Genomic DNA, 16,517 nt, shown 5'->3' on the forward strand with positions numbered 1-16,517 from the left:
CACAATCCACAATCCACGAAAATAAACAAGTAATACGAGGTTTCCCAAATTGTAAATGTATGTTTATTCTAGTGAAATTACAGCTAGAGCTATAATTAGAGATAACACACTTGAATTCACTTTGATAAACACATTTACTACTGACCTTTCGCCCACAGAAACTGTGTTGTTGTGTATTTCATCCAGCATAGAAAATACACCCACATCTTGACCAATGAAACTGTGTCATGTCAACATGTGTGAAGAGCCCTCCATACACATCAATACACGTTTGCAGACGAGTAACGAGAAAGTGTTTCACAGATTGTAGAGTTTCTACAGATATTACCGCATACGCCACAGTAATATGATGTCGCATATCCTCTACAGTCGTTGGAGGTTCTTGATACACTCTGTCTCTCACTGCGCCCCAGAGAAAGAAGTCTAATGGCGTCAAGTCCCGAGACCATGCTGGCCATCGCACAGTACCTCCCCTCTCCACCCACATCTAGAACGTCTCTGGCAACTTTTGCATTGTGTGCGAGACATCCATCACGTTGGAACCACATTGATAGACGAGTTTCCAATCCTAGATCCTCCATGCGGAGCGCCAGTGTGTGTTGAAGAAATGGTGCATATCGCTGCCCATTCAATGTTCCACGATAAAAATAGGGGTCTACACTACAGTTAGCAACGATACCACACCAAACATTGACATCCCACTGTCGTTGATGAGCAACTTGGTGAATCCAGTGGGGATTTGCGTGGACTAGATTCACATTACAATGATTTATAAATGAAGCCTCGTCCGTAAACAACGGATTCCTTGGTAATACTGGATTACCTTGCAACTGCTGAAGTGCAAAACGACAGAATGCAATGCAGGATTGAAAGTCATTCCCATACTGTTCTTGATGCAGTGAGATATGGAACGGATGAAACCGATGCCGATGCAAGATTCTGCACACACTACTGTGGCTTTTACCTACACCTCGTGCAATTTCACGTACACCCACCTGAGAACTGTGCGCTACAGCAGCCAGAACAACAATTTCGTTTGCATTACCAGTCGCTGGTGTTGTACGTCGACGTTTTGTGGGAGCCCAGCTTCCTGTTTTCGTGAGTGTCTTAAAGATGTTGCCAATGGTTCTACATGACCGACACTGCCGATCTGCGTAGCGTCCAACGTACAGTGTCACAGCTGCGGTTGCATTTCCGTGAAATTCGCCACAAACTAAAATAATATCTAGTTGTTCTTCATTACTGAAAGCCGGCATATCGACTACATGACGGTAAATGTTACAAGCCACAAGAAAACAGGTTTTAATGTGGCAACATATGTGAATTACGTTAAAGTATGAGAGGAATTAAGCAGAACAGATTAGGAGACACTTTTACACTGAAGGTAGGGCGTGCCGTGGTGATATTGGTATGTCTACGGCAGGATACGTGCGCCAGTGCGTGCATCCCCTGCTCTGAGCACAGTACTACGAGGGCTATGCCGAAACTTTTTAGCAGCCCGTAAACCGTAAGGCGGAGGACAATGGGGTTGTTTTCATTCGAAAGAGCGATGTTTATCGACCTTGGGACGTGCGCGCGCAGCCCCTGGCTAGCGGTGATCCCCCCACAGCGCGGTAAGAAAGCACAGGCAGTGCTGAGTCAGAGACGGTGCAGGATGGAGCTGTCGCGCCACGACTTTCGCGCCATGATTTTTACGATTATAAAAAGGGTTTAAGTGGCGAAGAATGCCGTTCTTCTTTGCTGCGTGGTTTTGGTGAAGCTTCCCCTTCCAGGGCCACAGTTGGAAATTGGTTTCGCGAGTTTTCGAGGGGTCGGCAATCAATTGAAGATGAACCTCGCCCCGGTCGGCCAGCAACAGCTGTGACTCCTGAAAACATTGATGCTGTGAGGAAAATGATCAAAGAAAATCCACATCTTACATTTCGCGACATTGAAGGGACACTAAATATTGGATCAACAGCAGCACAGACCATCGTTCATAGTCCCTTAGGCCTTACTTAGAGATGTGCCCGTTGGGTGTCACATTCCCTGACAGAAAGCCAAAAGAAGGCGAGAATGGACTGGTGTCGTTTCATGCTCGAAAAATTCACTGGAGGGAAGTCCCAAGACACCTACAATATTGTCACAGGTGATGAAACGTGGGTCTACCATTATGACCCTAAAACGAAGAGACAGTCTTCTGTATGGTGTTTTCCAGTGGAGGAACCACCCATAAAAGTTCGACGAAGTCGGAGCTCTGGAAGAAAGATGGTGGCAAATTTTTTCACAAAGATCGGGCATCTCACCTCTGTGACCTTGGACACACGTCGTACAGTCAATGCTGAATGGTACATGAACGATTGTCTTCCAAAAGTCATTGCCACATGGAAGTCACAGCATCCAAAGTCCAAGAGTGGGCACCTTCTGCTGCATCACGACAATGCATTTGCACACAGGGCTGCCAGAACGATGGACGTTCTGGAGAAGGAAAAAGTACGAATGTTACCCCATCCCCCCTATTCACCTGACCTGGCCCCCTGTGACTTCTTTCTGTTCCCTAAGACTAAGGAAAAAATCTGAGGGCAGGGGTTTTCATCAGATGAAGAGGCCATTGCAGCGTACGAGAGTGCACTAAGTGACATCCCAAAAGAAGCTTGGACTGACACATTTTCTAAGTGGTTTCAGAGAATGGAAAAGTGTATACACGCTAATGGAGAGTATTTTTTTCTGAAAAGTTGTAAACGTTTTTTTGCAAATAATTTTTTTTTCACACGTTCTGATAAAACCTTTCAGCATAGCCCTCGTACATGTGATGCATTACATCAGAAACTGTGACGCTGTTGCTATCCTTTACATGCCACATATTTCAGAAATTATGAGGTTTAGAAACGTGAAACCAAGTATGTTACCATTAATTGTACCTCTACTTGTCATTTCGCAACAATAAACATTGTGCGTAGGACATCCATCATTCTGATACCGCATTATTTGACACATTATATAAGGTGGAACGGTTTAAGTAAGGTACAGCTCAAGAAGAGGCTAAACTATCCCCCTTTAGAAATGCCATCAATGAAATATGGGCCAATGATGTGTTGTCATACAATTCCACACCACAAATTAAAACTCCACTGACGTAGTACGACAATCACATCACGATTACCGGCAGCGTGAGGTGCATGCTTCAGTCTCAGAACGTGCACCAGCTGTGTGCTTCATTTATTTCAAGCGTCAACTTCGCTTCGCAATTTCTTGGGATGTAATTGACGTATTGCGATGCGACCAACGCCGTTATTTTTGTGATTTTTCATGCTTTTGATAGCATACGAAATAATAGGGGGGTGTCCATTTAAAAATACACCAGTTTGAGTTGAAAATAGTACTTATTTACGTTTTACAATTTCGCATATCTGAGGTGGCAGAGTTAGGTGAGACACCCTGTATGTGTGTGTGTGTGTGTGTGTGTGTGCGCGCGCGCGCGCACGTGATAATTTAGGAGTATAGTGTAGAAACAGTTATCAAGTTGATACATGTAGAAGTTCATAGACTTGGGTGTAGTAATATTTGACTTGAGTAGAGTTTGAACAATTTTCTGTGGAACTAATACTAGTTCTTAGCTAGGAAACGATTACTACAGTCAGTCATGGTTGTTTTTTCTTTCATGCTAAATGAAGTCTCATTCCTGTATTCTGATACAAGTATGGTACATGCAGAGACACTTTTGAAAATGAACTATGGTGTCCCAAACCTTCACTAAATAGAATATGTCCTTGGCATTGTGTAGCCCTATAAAATTCCGGTCAAAATGTCACACTCTCATAAATGTGTGAATAGTTGTGAGTTAGAGTTTTTGTTTCCAATGTCTTTCACGCACAGGTTTTATGCCGGTCTTTGTTCTCTGATAGTTGTTCCCTTTGTGACTACAGTATGTACAGGGCGCGGTTGTTGCACCTTCACCCCAAGGGGAGTGGCGGGTTCTACGGCGTTCACGTCGCACGAGGCAGAGGGTCAATGTGGAGGCTGGCCGTGTAGCATCGCCCGCTCTGCCTGTGAGTGGACATGTGGCCACTCCTTCAGCAAGGTCCGAGCAAGCACACGGGGGAGGGGTTTATTAGTGATTGGGAGCTCCAATGTTAGGTGGTTGATGGAGCTCCTTAGGGAAATAGTGAAAAGGTCGGCAAAGAAGGCCAGTGTTCACTTTGTTTGTTTGCTGGGGGGTCTCATCCGAGATGTGGAGGAGGCCCTGCCGGCGATGACGGAGAGCACTGGGTGCACCCGACTGCAAACTGTTGCTCATGTTGGCACCAATGACTCCTGCCGTCTGAGTTCAGAGGTCATCCTCAGTTCATACAGGCGGTTGGCGGAGTTGGTGAAGGCTGAAAGCCTCGCTCGCAGGGTGTAATCTGAGCTAGCTATTTGTAGTGTCGTTCACAGAACCGATCGCGGTCCTCTGGTTTGGAGCCGAGTGGTAGGCTTAAACCAGAGGCTCAGACGAATCTGCGGAGATCTTGGGTGCAAATTTCTCGACCTCCGCTAACGCGTGGAGAAATGTACGGTCCCCCTGAATAGGTCAGGCGTGCACTACACGCAGGAAGCGGCTACAAGGGTAGTGAAGTACGTGTGGAGTGCACATGTGGGTTTTTTTTTAGGTTAGAGAATTCCCTCCCTAGGCCCGACATGACGCCTCCTGAGACGCGACAAGGTAGCAGTAGGCAAAACGCAACAGGGAATGACAATATTAATGTGGTAATAGTAAAATGCATGAGCGTCTATAGAAAGGTCCCAGAACTGCTCTCATTAATAAACGGTCACAATGCCCACATAATACTAGGGACGGAAAGTTGGCTGAAACCAGATATAAACAGTAATGAAATTCTAAACTCGGATTGGAATGTATACCGCAGAGGCAGGCTGGACAGTGAAGGGGGAGGCGTGTTTATAGCGATAAAAAGTGCAATAGTATCGAAGGAAATTGACGGAGATCCGAAATGTGAAATAATTTGTGTGAAGGTTAAAGCAGGCTCAAACATGGTAACTGGATGTCTCTGTAGGCCCTCTGGCTCAGCAGCTGTTGTGGCAGAACACCTGAAGCAAAATTTGGAAAAAAAATATAGAGTAGTTTTCCCGACTATGTTTTAGTTGTGGGTGGAGATTCTAATTTACCAGATATAGACTGGGAAACTCAAACGTTTATAACGGGTGGCAGTGACGAAGAATCCAGTGAAATTATTTTAAGTGCATTATCTGAAAACTACCTTGAGCTGTTAAACAGAGAACCAACTCGTGGCGACAACATATTAGACTTTCTGGTGACAAACAGACCCGAACTATTTGAAACAGTTAACACAGAACAAGGAATCAGCGATCATAAAGCGGTTACAGAATCGGTGATTTCAGCCGTAAATAGAAGTATTAAAAAAGGTAGGAAGATTTTTCTGTTTAGCAAAAGTGACAAAAAGCACATTTCAGAGTACTTGACGGCCCAACACAAAAGTTTTTTCTCAGGTACAGATAGTGTTGAGGATCAGTGGAGAAAGTTCAAAACCATCGTACAACATATATTAGATGAGTATGTGTCAAGCTAGATCGTAAGAGATGGAAAACAGCTACCGTGGTACAACAACCGAGCTAGAAAACTGCTACGGAATCAAAGGGAACTTACGAGCAAACATAAACATAGCCAAAGCCTTGCAGGCAAACAAAAATTACACGAAGCGAAATTTAGTGTCAGGAGGGCTATGTGAGAGGCGTTCAACGAATTCCAACGTAAAGTTCTGTGTACTGACGGCAAAAGAATCCTACGAAATTTTGGTCTTATGTCAAAGCGGTAGGTGGATCAAAACAAAAGTCCAGACACTCTGTGACCAAAATGGTACTGAAACAGAGGATGACAGACTGAAGGCCGAAATACTAAATGTCTTTTTCCAAAGCTGTTTCATAGAGGAAGACTGCACTGTAGTTCGTTCCCCAGATTGTCGCACAGATGACAAAATGGTTGATATCGAAACAGATGACAGGGGGATAGAAAAACAATTAAAATCGCTCAAAAGAGGAAAGGCCGCTGGACCCGATGGGATACCAGTTCGATTTTACACGAGTACGCGAAGGAACTTGCCCCCCTTCTTGCAGCGGTGTACCGTAGGTCTCTAGAAGAGCGTAGCGTTCCAAAAGATTGGTAAAGGGCACAGGTCATTCCCGTTTTCAAGAAGGGACTTCGAACAGATGCGCAGAACTATAATGACTTTTCTAGAGACTAGAAATCTACTCTGTAAGAATCAGCATGGGTTTCGAAAAAGAGGATCGTGTGAAACCAAGCTCGCGCTATTCGTCCTCGAGACTCAGAGGGCCAGACACGGGTTCCCAGGTAGATGCCGTGTTTCTTGACTTCGGCAAGGTGTTTGATACACTTCTCCACAGTCGTTTAATGAACAAAGTACAGGGTGTTTCAAAAATGACCGGTATATTTGAAACGGCAATAAAAACTAAACGAGCAGCGATAGAACTACACCGTTTGTTGCAATATGCTTGGGACAACAGTACATTTTCAGGCGGACAAACTTTCGAAATTACAGTAGTTACAATTTTCAACAACAGATGGCGCTGCAAGTGATGTGAAAGATATAGAAGACAACGCAGTCTGTGGGTGCGCCATTCTGTACGTCGTCTTTCTGCTGTAAGCGTGTGCTGTTCACAACGTGCAAGTGTGCTGTAGACAACATGGTTTATTCCTTAGAACAGAGGATTTTTCTGATGTTGGAATTCCACCGCCTAGAACACAGTGTTGTTGCAACAAGACGAAGTTTTCAACGGAGGTTTAATGTAACCAAAGGACCGAAAAGCGATACAATAAAGGATCTGTTTGAAACATTTCAACGGACTGGGAACGTGACGGATGAACGTGCTGGAAAGGTAGGGCGACCGCGTACGGCAACCACAGAGGGCAACGCGCAGCTAGTGCAGCAGGTGATCCAACAGCGGCCTCGGGTTTCCGTTCGCCATGTTGCAGCTGCGGTCCAAATGACGCCAACGTCCACGTATCGTCTCATGCGCCAGATTTTACACCTCTATCCATACAAAATTCAAACGCGGCAACCCCTCAGCGCCGCTACCATTGCTGCACGAGAGACATTCGCTAACGATATAGTGCACAGGATTGATGACGGCGATATGCATGTGGGCAGCATTTGGTTTACTGACGAAGCTTATTTTTACCTGGACGGCTTCGTCAATAAACAGAACTGGCGCATATGCGGAACCGAAAAGCCCCATGTTGCAGTCCCATCGTCCCTGCATCCTCAAAAAGTACTGGTCTGGGCCGCCATTTCTTCCAAAGGAATCATTGGCCCATTTTTCAGATCCGAAACGATTACTGCATCACGCTATCTGGACATTCTTCGTGAATTTGTGGCAGTACAAACTGCCTTAGACGACACTGCGAACACCTCGTGGTTTATGCAAGATGGTGCCCGGCCACATCGCACGGCCGACGTCTTTAATTTCCTGAATGAATATTTCGATGATCGTGTGATTGCTTTGGGCTATCCGAAACATACAGGAGGCGGCGTGGATTGGCCTCCCTATTCGCCAGACATGAACCCCTGTGACTTCTTTCTGTGGGGACACTTGAAAGACCAGGTGTACCGCCAGAATCCAGAAACAATTGAACAGCTGAAGCAGTACATCTCATCTGCATGTGAAGCCATTCCGCCAGACACGTTGTCAAAGGTTTCGGGTAATTTCATTCAGAGACTACGCCATATTATTGCTACGCATGGTGGATATGTGGAAAATATCGTACTATAGAGTTTCCCAGACCGCAGCGCCATCTGTTGTTGAAAATTGTAACTACTGTAATTTCGAAAGTTTGTCTGCCTGAAAATGTACTGTTTTCCCAAGCATATTGCAACAAACGGTGTATTTCTATCGCTGCTCGTTTAGTTTTTATTGCCGTTTCAAGTATACCGGTCATTTTTGAAACACCCTGTAAGAGCATGTGGACTATCAGACCACTTGTGTCATTGGATTGAAGAGTTCCTAGATAACGGAACGCAGCATGTCATTCTCAGTGGAGAGAAGTCTTCCGAAGTAAGAGTGATTTCAGGTGTGTCGCAGGGGAGCGTCGTAGGACCGTTGCTATTCACAATATATATAAATGACCTTGTGGATAACATCGGAAGTTCACTGAGGTTTTTTGCGGATGATGCTGTAGTACATCGAGAGGTTGGAACAATGGAAAATTGTACTGAAATGCAGGAGGATCTGCAACGAATTGACGCATGGTGCAGGGAATGGCAATTGAATCTCAATGTAGACAAGTCTAATGTGCTGCGAATACAAAGAAAGAAAGATCCTATATCATTTTGCTACAATATGGCAGATCAGCAACTGGAAGCAGTTAATTCCATAAATTATCTGGGAGTAGGCGTTAGGTGTGATTTGAAATGGAATGACCATATAAAATTAATCGTCGGTAAAGCAGATGCCAGACTGAGATTCATTGGAAGAATCATAAGGAAATGCAGTCCAAAAACAAAGGAAGTAGGTTACAGTACACTTATTCGCCCACTGCTTGAATACTGCTCATCGGTGTGGGATCCGTACCAGATAGGGTTGATAGAAGAGATAGAGAAGATCCATTGGAGAGCAGCGCGCTTCGTTACAGGATCATTTAGTAATCACGAAAGTGTTACGGAGATGATAGATAAAATCCAGTGGACGACTCTACAAGGGAGACACTTAGTAGCTCGGTATGGACTTTTGTTGAAGTTTCAAGAACATACCTTCACTGACCAAGGAGTCAAGCAGTATATTGCTCCCTCCTACGTATATCTCGCCAAGAGACCATGAGGATACAATCAGAGAGATTAGGGCTCATACAGAGGCATACCGACAATCTTTCTTTCCACGAACAATACGAGACTGGAATAGAAGGGAGAACCGATGGAGGTACTCAACGTACCCTCCACCACACACCGTCAGGTGGCTTGCGGAGTAAAGATGTAGATGTAGAACATTAGATTGTCCAGAATGAGATTTTCACTCTGCAGTGGAGTGTGCACTGATATGAAACTTCCTGGCAAATTAAAACTGTGTGCCAGACCGAGACTCGAACTCGGGACCTTGGCCTTTCGCGGGCAAGTGCTCTACTTCTGAGCTACCCAAGCACTACTCACTACCCGTCCTCACAGCTTCAATTCTGCCAGTACCTCGTCTCCTACCGTCCAAACCACACAGAAGCTCTTCTGCATACCCTGCAGTGAGGTTTGGAAGGTAGGAGACGAGGTACTGGCAGAATTGAAGCTGTGAGGACAGGTTGTGAGTCGTGCTTGAGTAGCTCAGAGGTAGAGCACTTATCCGCGAAAGGAAAAGGTCCCAAGTTCAAGTCTCGGTCTGGCACACAGAATCAATTTGCCAGGAAGTTTTTAACATTAGATTGTTTTCATCTTCTTCTGGCATCAATACAGTATGGATGTTAATTGCACCAGATGTATCCTTTTGTTAATAGGGATTGGAATATTGCATTTCAAACTTGTTTTCATTCTGTGAAACAACAAAAATCTCAGTTCTCCTGTCTCAATCAAAGCATGTAGTTAATTTCTGGGTATTTAATATAAATTGGAAGTGACTCATTTGGTGATGCAAATACTGAGTGTCTTAAGCACTCAATCGTTGATTATTTCGTTTTAAAAATTCAAGCCTGCATCTTAGTTCAATGTCTGATTAACTATTCACAAAATAATTTTTTTTGTATGAACTACATACACAGTTATTCATCACCAATTTTGATTGACAATGAATGCCAATGAGTATAATTTCATTTCAAGTAAAAATAATCAATATTTACAATAACTGAATTGCCAGTAAGAATAATTGCACATCCCCTTTTTAGCGCCATTAGAGTGTATCATTTTGTTTGAGATTTTATAATACCTTATAATCTGAAAGGTTAATCATTTTATATTAATTGCGCCACTTCAATGTTGCAAAAGAATTCCATCTAGATGCAGTGTTACTGATAAAGGTCAAGGTACAATTGTATATATTATCACCTGATAATATGTACAATTGTATTTTGACATTACGTTTCATCAGTACCATGAGAATAACGATATGCTACTACTGGTAGCATATTTGTAAAAAAATGTAGAATGTACGAAAAATGGTAAAAAAATAAATAATAATTAGTGCTTCATCAGTTAGTTCATCTTTGGCCATGTTGTGTGTCTACATGACATGCGCAGTTTGGTCTTATTATTATTTTGTAGTTTATTATGAAAGGAAAAGAAATTCAGTATGCAAACTTTTTACAGAGCTTTGGCACCATACTTTTGTTCTGTAAATATTTCAGCATTTTTCAAAAGTTCGTTTTTGTCCCAACAGTGGAACATAACTTCAGAAAGGCCTAAACCATATCTATTAAAATGTTTTTTTATGATCAATGTCACAGATTATATTTTTCTAGTGTAGAATATGATACATTATCTGTTCTCATCTAACATGGTGCTGGGTGAGGTGAAGCATTACTGAAAGACTTCTATAAATATCAGGTGCTTATAGTTCGATTATTGTACTGTGAGTAACTTAAAGACAAGTGAGCCTACAATCGAAATGCCAACATCATTTACATATTAGGACAGATATTTGTGATGTGGATATGCCATTGTAACAAAAAAAATGGTTCAAATGGCTCTGAGCACAGACGTCTAGGTCATCAGTCCCCTAGAACTTAGAACTACTTAAACCTAACTAACTTAAGGACACACACATCCATGCCTGAGGCAGGATTCGAACGTGCAACCTTGGCGGTTGCGCGGCTCCAGACTCTAGCGCCTAGAACTGCTCGGCCACCCCAGCTGGCACCATTGTAACACTTGACATAAACAACATGAATGTTGCTGACATACTTTTTGACATACATATTGTTAGCAGAATGAAACTTTCACTCTGCAGCGGAGTGTGCGCTGATATGAAACTTCCTGGCAGATTAAAACAGTGTGGCCAACCGAGACTCGAACTCGGGACCTTTGCCTTTCGCGGGCAAGTCCTCTACCATCTGAGCTACCGGACGTGAGTCGTGCTTCGGTAGCTCAGATGGTAGAGGACTTGCCCGCGAAAGGCAAAGGTTCCGAGTTCGAGTCTCGATCAGGCACACAGTTTTAATCTGCCAGGAAGTTACATATTGTTAGATTTAGGACATGGATCTACTGTAAGTTACATAACGTACATATTTTGATAGTCACTTTTCATGTGAAAATAGCATTGTGATATCTGACATAAACTCTGTGTATGTTGTTATTGTCTTCCTTCTGAAAATGGTGCTGGAGCTTGTTTGTTTTTGTGGATAGTCTCATTTAGTCCCAGGTCAAAATGTCTGCTGCTTGCTTACCATGTTATTTTAGCAGAACACATGTTTTACACAGTTATAGAAGAATTTTGGTATGGTAATTCTGCAAGTTAACCCACTTAATGTGTTTTGACAGATATTGCAGACATCAAAATGACATCATGATGCTGATGTGTGTTTCACATACATTTTAGACATTGATTTGACCTGTACTAGCTCCTTTATTTATTTTTGTTAAATAATAATAGAGTTTTTTCAGGTACTTAAAATATGACATCCAAAATGGTAGCTCTTGGATTATATTGTGATCGAGTCTTTTGTTTTAATGGATGGCGTAATATAGGAATCTGACTGGATGTTCCCTCTGCCAGGCACTTAAATGTAATTGGCAGTGTCCATGTTGATGTAGATTTTAAGGGCATCCACTGTTCCAGGAAATGACATGTGGCTTCTTGGTTTGTGACTGATGTCATATATATGGGAGGCATGGTATGTGACCTTATTTGTAGGGCACTGACCTGTACAAATGACATCACAAATGTAAACAAAGTAAACCAAAGAGTAGGTAGCTACACTATTCTTGACACCTTTCTACATGAATTGGCAATCTCTTCTGGGGAACCTACAATGTCCTTAGTCTTCTACAACCATGAGAAAAGAAGCAGGAGATGGTCAATGGAGAATAGGGAAGAGCAGAGGAGGGTGGTTGAAGAGAAGGGCTGGAAGGGGGAGAAGTGGTAATATTGGATGCACTCTGATATTATTGTTACTATAGTGATGTTCCATTCACTAGTGTTGACAATGATGGAGATTGTGTATATTCTGTCTGTTACAAAAATAAATTTTGTGAGTATGAATATTGGTTAACATCTGCTACATGTTATTTATGTATTAGTTTATTTAGCTGGAATCTGTTTTCATATAGTTGTGCTATTTATTTGTTAATATATTTAGGATGGAACAGTATTTTTAAGCAAGTACTGTCATATTCCACTAGTCAGTACTTATGTGCTCAAACATTTGAACACATAACTTCAACCGGTTTTATAAGATCATCAAACTACTTTACACAGTACAAATCCTATTTCAACATACCACAATAAGTACTGTTGGTCTTTTTAGCAAAAGATTGTAATTTTCACATATTTTCTCAAATTCCAAAAAGTGTATGTTCAGTTTAAGCTGCACATGCAAAGAATACTGTGGCGTCCTTCACATGACATGATTTACTTGTGTACCTAATTATGGAGCCATAAGGTTCAGAGTGATGTAGTCTCAAAAATTAAGAAATATGTGAGCAACTTAGGGCAGAATTTTCTATATTTTCATTGATCAAGTATTGCCATACTTCAGTTGTACAGTAGTAGTTGAAACTAAATGTCTTGCAAAGGATAATCACCAATTTTTATCACCACCTTGAAAAACTACATAATTAATTTTTTGTCTCTCATACATTCTTGTCTGAAGTCCAGGTACACAAAGAAATTCCCACACCATAGATAAAGTGATGTATGGTGTAATTTGATAATTTGTTTTCTCTGTTTGAAGGGGCACAATTTTGCAACAGACCATTTTAAGTTGATAGAAGCATATGGCAAAATATGCATGATCATTAAGTGCAGTTATCATGTGGCATAGAGACTTGTAGTTTGGTCAAACAAGTCTGAGCGACAAAGGATGAAGGGGCAAACCATCTCTCTGTGAAGAACCAGGAATTACAATAGAAGTAGAGGCCTTGGTTCTTGAAGGCCATTTTAGAACAATTGCAGTGACAGTGAAAAAAGTGACAGTCAGATATAACTAAGTTTTCAACATCTTGCATGACACTTTGAGCGTTAGAAAGGTCGCCATCAATTGGGTTCCATGACTGCTCACAATCATTCAAGACATCTGCAGAACTGTGTCAGCAGTGGAAATGCTGCAGCTGTGTGAAACCAATCCAGATGACTTCTTTAGCTGCATACTTGCCACAGACAAATGTTATGTATATGACTATGACCCCAAGATAAAGAAGCAGAGTAGGCAATGGAAGCATGTGAATGCACTACTGCTGAAACAGGCAAAGACACATCTATCATTAAACAAGTTAATGCTAAGTATGTTTTGGAACTGCCATATTATCACATTAACAGATTACACTCGCAAGGGAAAACCATTGCAAGAGTATACTACTGAAATCCTCAATGAGAGTATGGAAGGGGTTGTTTATTGTTCATTGACAACCCCCAGCTCATTGTGTACAATTGTAGTCACACATTTTACTTCTTTGGGATCTTAAATTATGTTCCAATCTGCTTTTGGCAAGGTACCCAGTGAATACTTCCTCTTTCCTTGGATGAAGAAAACATTGTATGGCAGATGTTTCCAGAATGATGTTCAAGGTGGAATATTTCCAGAGCAGCTGTAATTCAAACCTCTACAATTGCAATCTTTTCCAAGTCATTCAAAGATAGAAAATATGTGTTCCATTGAGGCATTAATATAGAGATAAGGTCTAACATCGTAAATCAGTTTCATAGTCACAGATAGAGTTTTTCAAATGATGATTTCAATTTTTTAAATCCTATGTAAAATTTATAATATTAGGTTGTCTTCTAGAATATGACAGAAATGATACAAAACATTGTTACAACTAGCATATAATAAATATATTTGTACTTGTTGAAATTATCAAGTAGTGGATACACAACAATATACAGAATGTTTAGGGGGTGTGGTTCAATAATTTTACATAGTCCACTGCTGTATGTATGATAAATTATCTTTCTTGATAACACTAAACTTCAAAATAATAATCTTGAGCTTACAAATACCTAGGTACAATATGTCTACAGTTATAATTACAAGATATTGCCACTAACTTTATTTCATAATTTTAGAGGTTGCAGTTTTATGTATCACTTATGAATCAAATATAATTTTCTTTTTAGATATCAAAAGGAAGACATTTGTAAAAGGCATAGGCACAGAAATAGCAAAAACGCAATAATTTTAAATTATAATGAATCCACCATTTGATATTGTGTATGACTTATAGTATTTCTTCCCATATATTTCCTTAGATCAGTTTGTCAACATCACACTGAAATGTGCGATTTCTTACAAATTCTAACTTCTTAAATTTAACACTGAGTATTTGTTGCAATACATGAATTTTGTTCCCTTTATTTACTGTAGAAATAAAACTAACTTTTTACAGTATTTAAATAAGCATTGATAATGACTCAAATGATCACAGACTTGTCCTTATTATGTAAAATATTTTATAAACAAATAATTGGAAACAAATTTGTGACATTTGGTTCCCTCATACCCTAAAGCCTATTTTTCTATGAATTTTTGAAGCAAGCTGAATAAGTCACAAGAATGATTAGATCTCTCAAAAATAAAGAAAATCTGCATGTTCTTAGAGCAGATTACCACCAGTAATATTTTTGTGATCTGCTGTCAGTAGCTATTCAAGTCTTGATTATACAAGAAGATCAGCTCAATAAATTTGTTCTGAGGCCCAATGTTACTTTGTCATAAAAAAATTTGATCAAACACAAAATTTTTATCAGGAAAATGATAAACATGTACATGAAACCATTCACATAAACACACGACTACATCAGTAACAAGCTTAAACATACCAGTAACACAAGAAGGTATACAGGAGAGAAAGTAAAGAAATAAGAAATATACATGCAATAATTAGCAGTGAATACAAGAACTTAATTCTAACAGAGATGAAACTGAACTACTAAGTGTAGCAATGGGACATTGGTGAAGCACCACCTTCTACACATCAGGAAAAAAATTAGTTGACAAAGGAAAATATATTTTTGGAATGGACTAGCATATTGTCAAAATAGTTACATACTTTGGTGTCACAACTAGAACATGAGGGATGAAAACACTGAAAATGAAAATCTGTGGTTCAATGTTTACATAAAAAAGATATATGTAATGGGAAAGAATTTATAAAAATGATAAATTCAATATAAAAGAGACAAAAAGGCATCCATAATAAATAAGGTACTTGCTACACAATAGATATAAAGTTGGACCAAAGTGATAAATAGATGATGACTAATATTGATTGAATAAAATTATGAAAAATAAAAACTGAGCAACAACAAAAGTGATATAGTAACACTTATTAATAGTAACAGACAACTTCAGTTGCAATGAGCTACATATTTTATTCATGCAATTAAATTAAATATTATTTGTTGTGGGTAATAGCAGTTTACATTACAACTCCATTACAAAATGTACAATTTTGTGTAGAAAAACTAGAAGTATTTTAATTCTTGTATATTTATTCTATGGTTTGTGGCAGTGACTAGTAACAAATACGTGGCTATAAATTTTGTGACAATATACAAATCACACGTATTTCTTTACAAACAACAGTTACATGCTCTGTTAAACTCAGAGCCAATAAAAAAGTCTGTAATACACCAAACACTTTGAATAGTCCAAATTCTTCCCAGTGCATCCACAAAATTTCAAACAACATTTTAGAGCATTCTTGTACACTGATTTATCTCACTTTCCAGTGCTGGAAAACATTACTGCATCACAATAGTGGAAGTAAAGAGACTAATATCGGGAAAAGTGAAGACAGCAGTCGAGTACTTGAACTGTCTAGTCCGACATAATCTGAAACAAAAAAGAGCACAAAGTAGGTAAGTCATTTTAAAATGGAATCTTTATAACACTCTTATAAACATGTGCTGCTGTGATTTAGTATAGGTTTCTATTTCTACTATATGACATTCTTTTCAAATTTGCATTGTGTGATATTGTTACTTAAAGATAACTGCAATATCTGTTTCTTCCTTTAACATCTTGTCATGTAGTAGTTCCTCACCCTCACTGGACAACACAAACATCTAGAACACTGCATATGCAAGCTGCTCTAAATTGATAGGACCAGCTATACAAAACAGTAATAATTATATTAGTAAGATTAACATATGAGTTTAATGATGTACAGTACAATAAATAAAAAAATAAAAACAAAAATAAATGTTTCCAATATTGCCATTACCAGTGGGTGACTATATTACACACTAGCAGAAAATGGAAAATAGCCACATCCACACATATGATTTAGAAAAAAAACAATATATGCATTGGACAAAAAAAGAGAGTTCAAAGTACCATGGCATAGAGTAATAAATGTCAAGCCTATGACTGTTGGATA

At 40.1% G+C, this 16,517-nt stretch overlaps 1 protein-coding gene across 1 annotated transcript in view; it reads right to left on the minus strand.

The window, feature by feature from the left end:
• Positions 1-13,956: 13,956 nt before the first annotated feature.
• Positions 13,957-16,517, minus strand: part of LOC126187616 (uncharacterized protein ZC84.1-like) — a 127,903-nt gene continuing 125,342 nt past the window's right edge. The window contains exon 5 of the mRNA XM_049928813.1: positions 13,957-15,970. Within this exon, the coding sequence (XP_049784770.1) occupies positions 15,888-15,970 (83 nt within the window). The 3' untranslated portion in view covers positions 13,957-15,887. The remainder of the gene's footprint in view (positions 15,971-16,517) is intronic.

Source organism: Schistocerca cancellata, chromosome 1 (assembly GCF_023864275.1).
Source record: "Schistocerca cancellata isolate TAMUIC-IGC-003103 chromosome 1, iqSchCanc2.1, whole genome shotgun sequence".
NCBI lineage: Eukaryota > Metazoa > Arthropoda > Insecta > Orthoptera > Acrididae > Schistocerca > Schistocerca cancellata.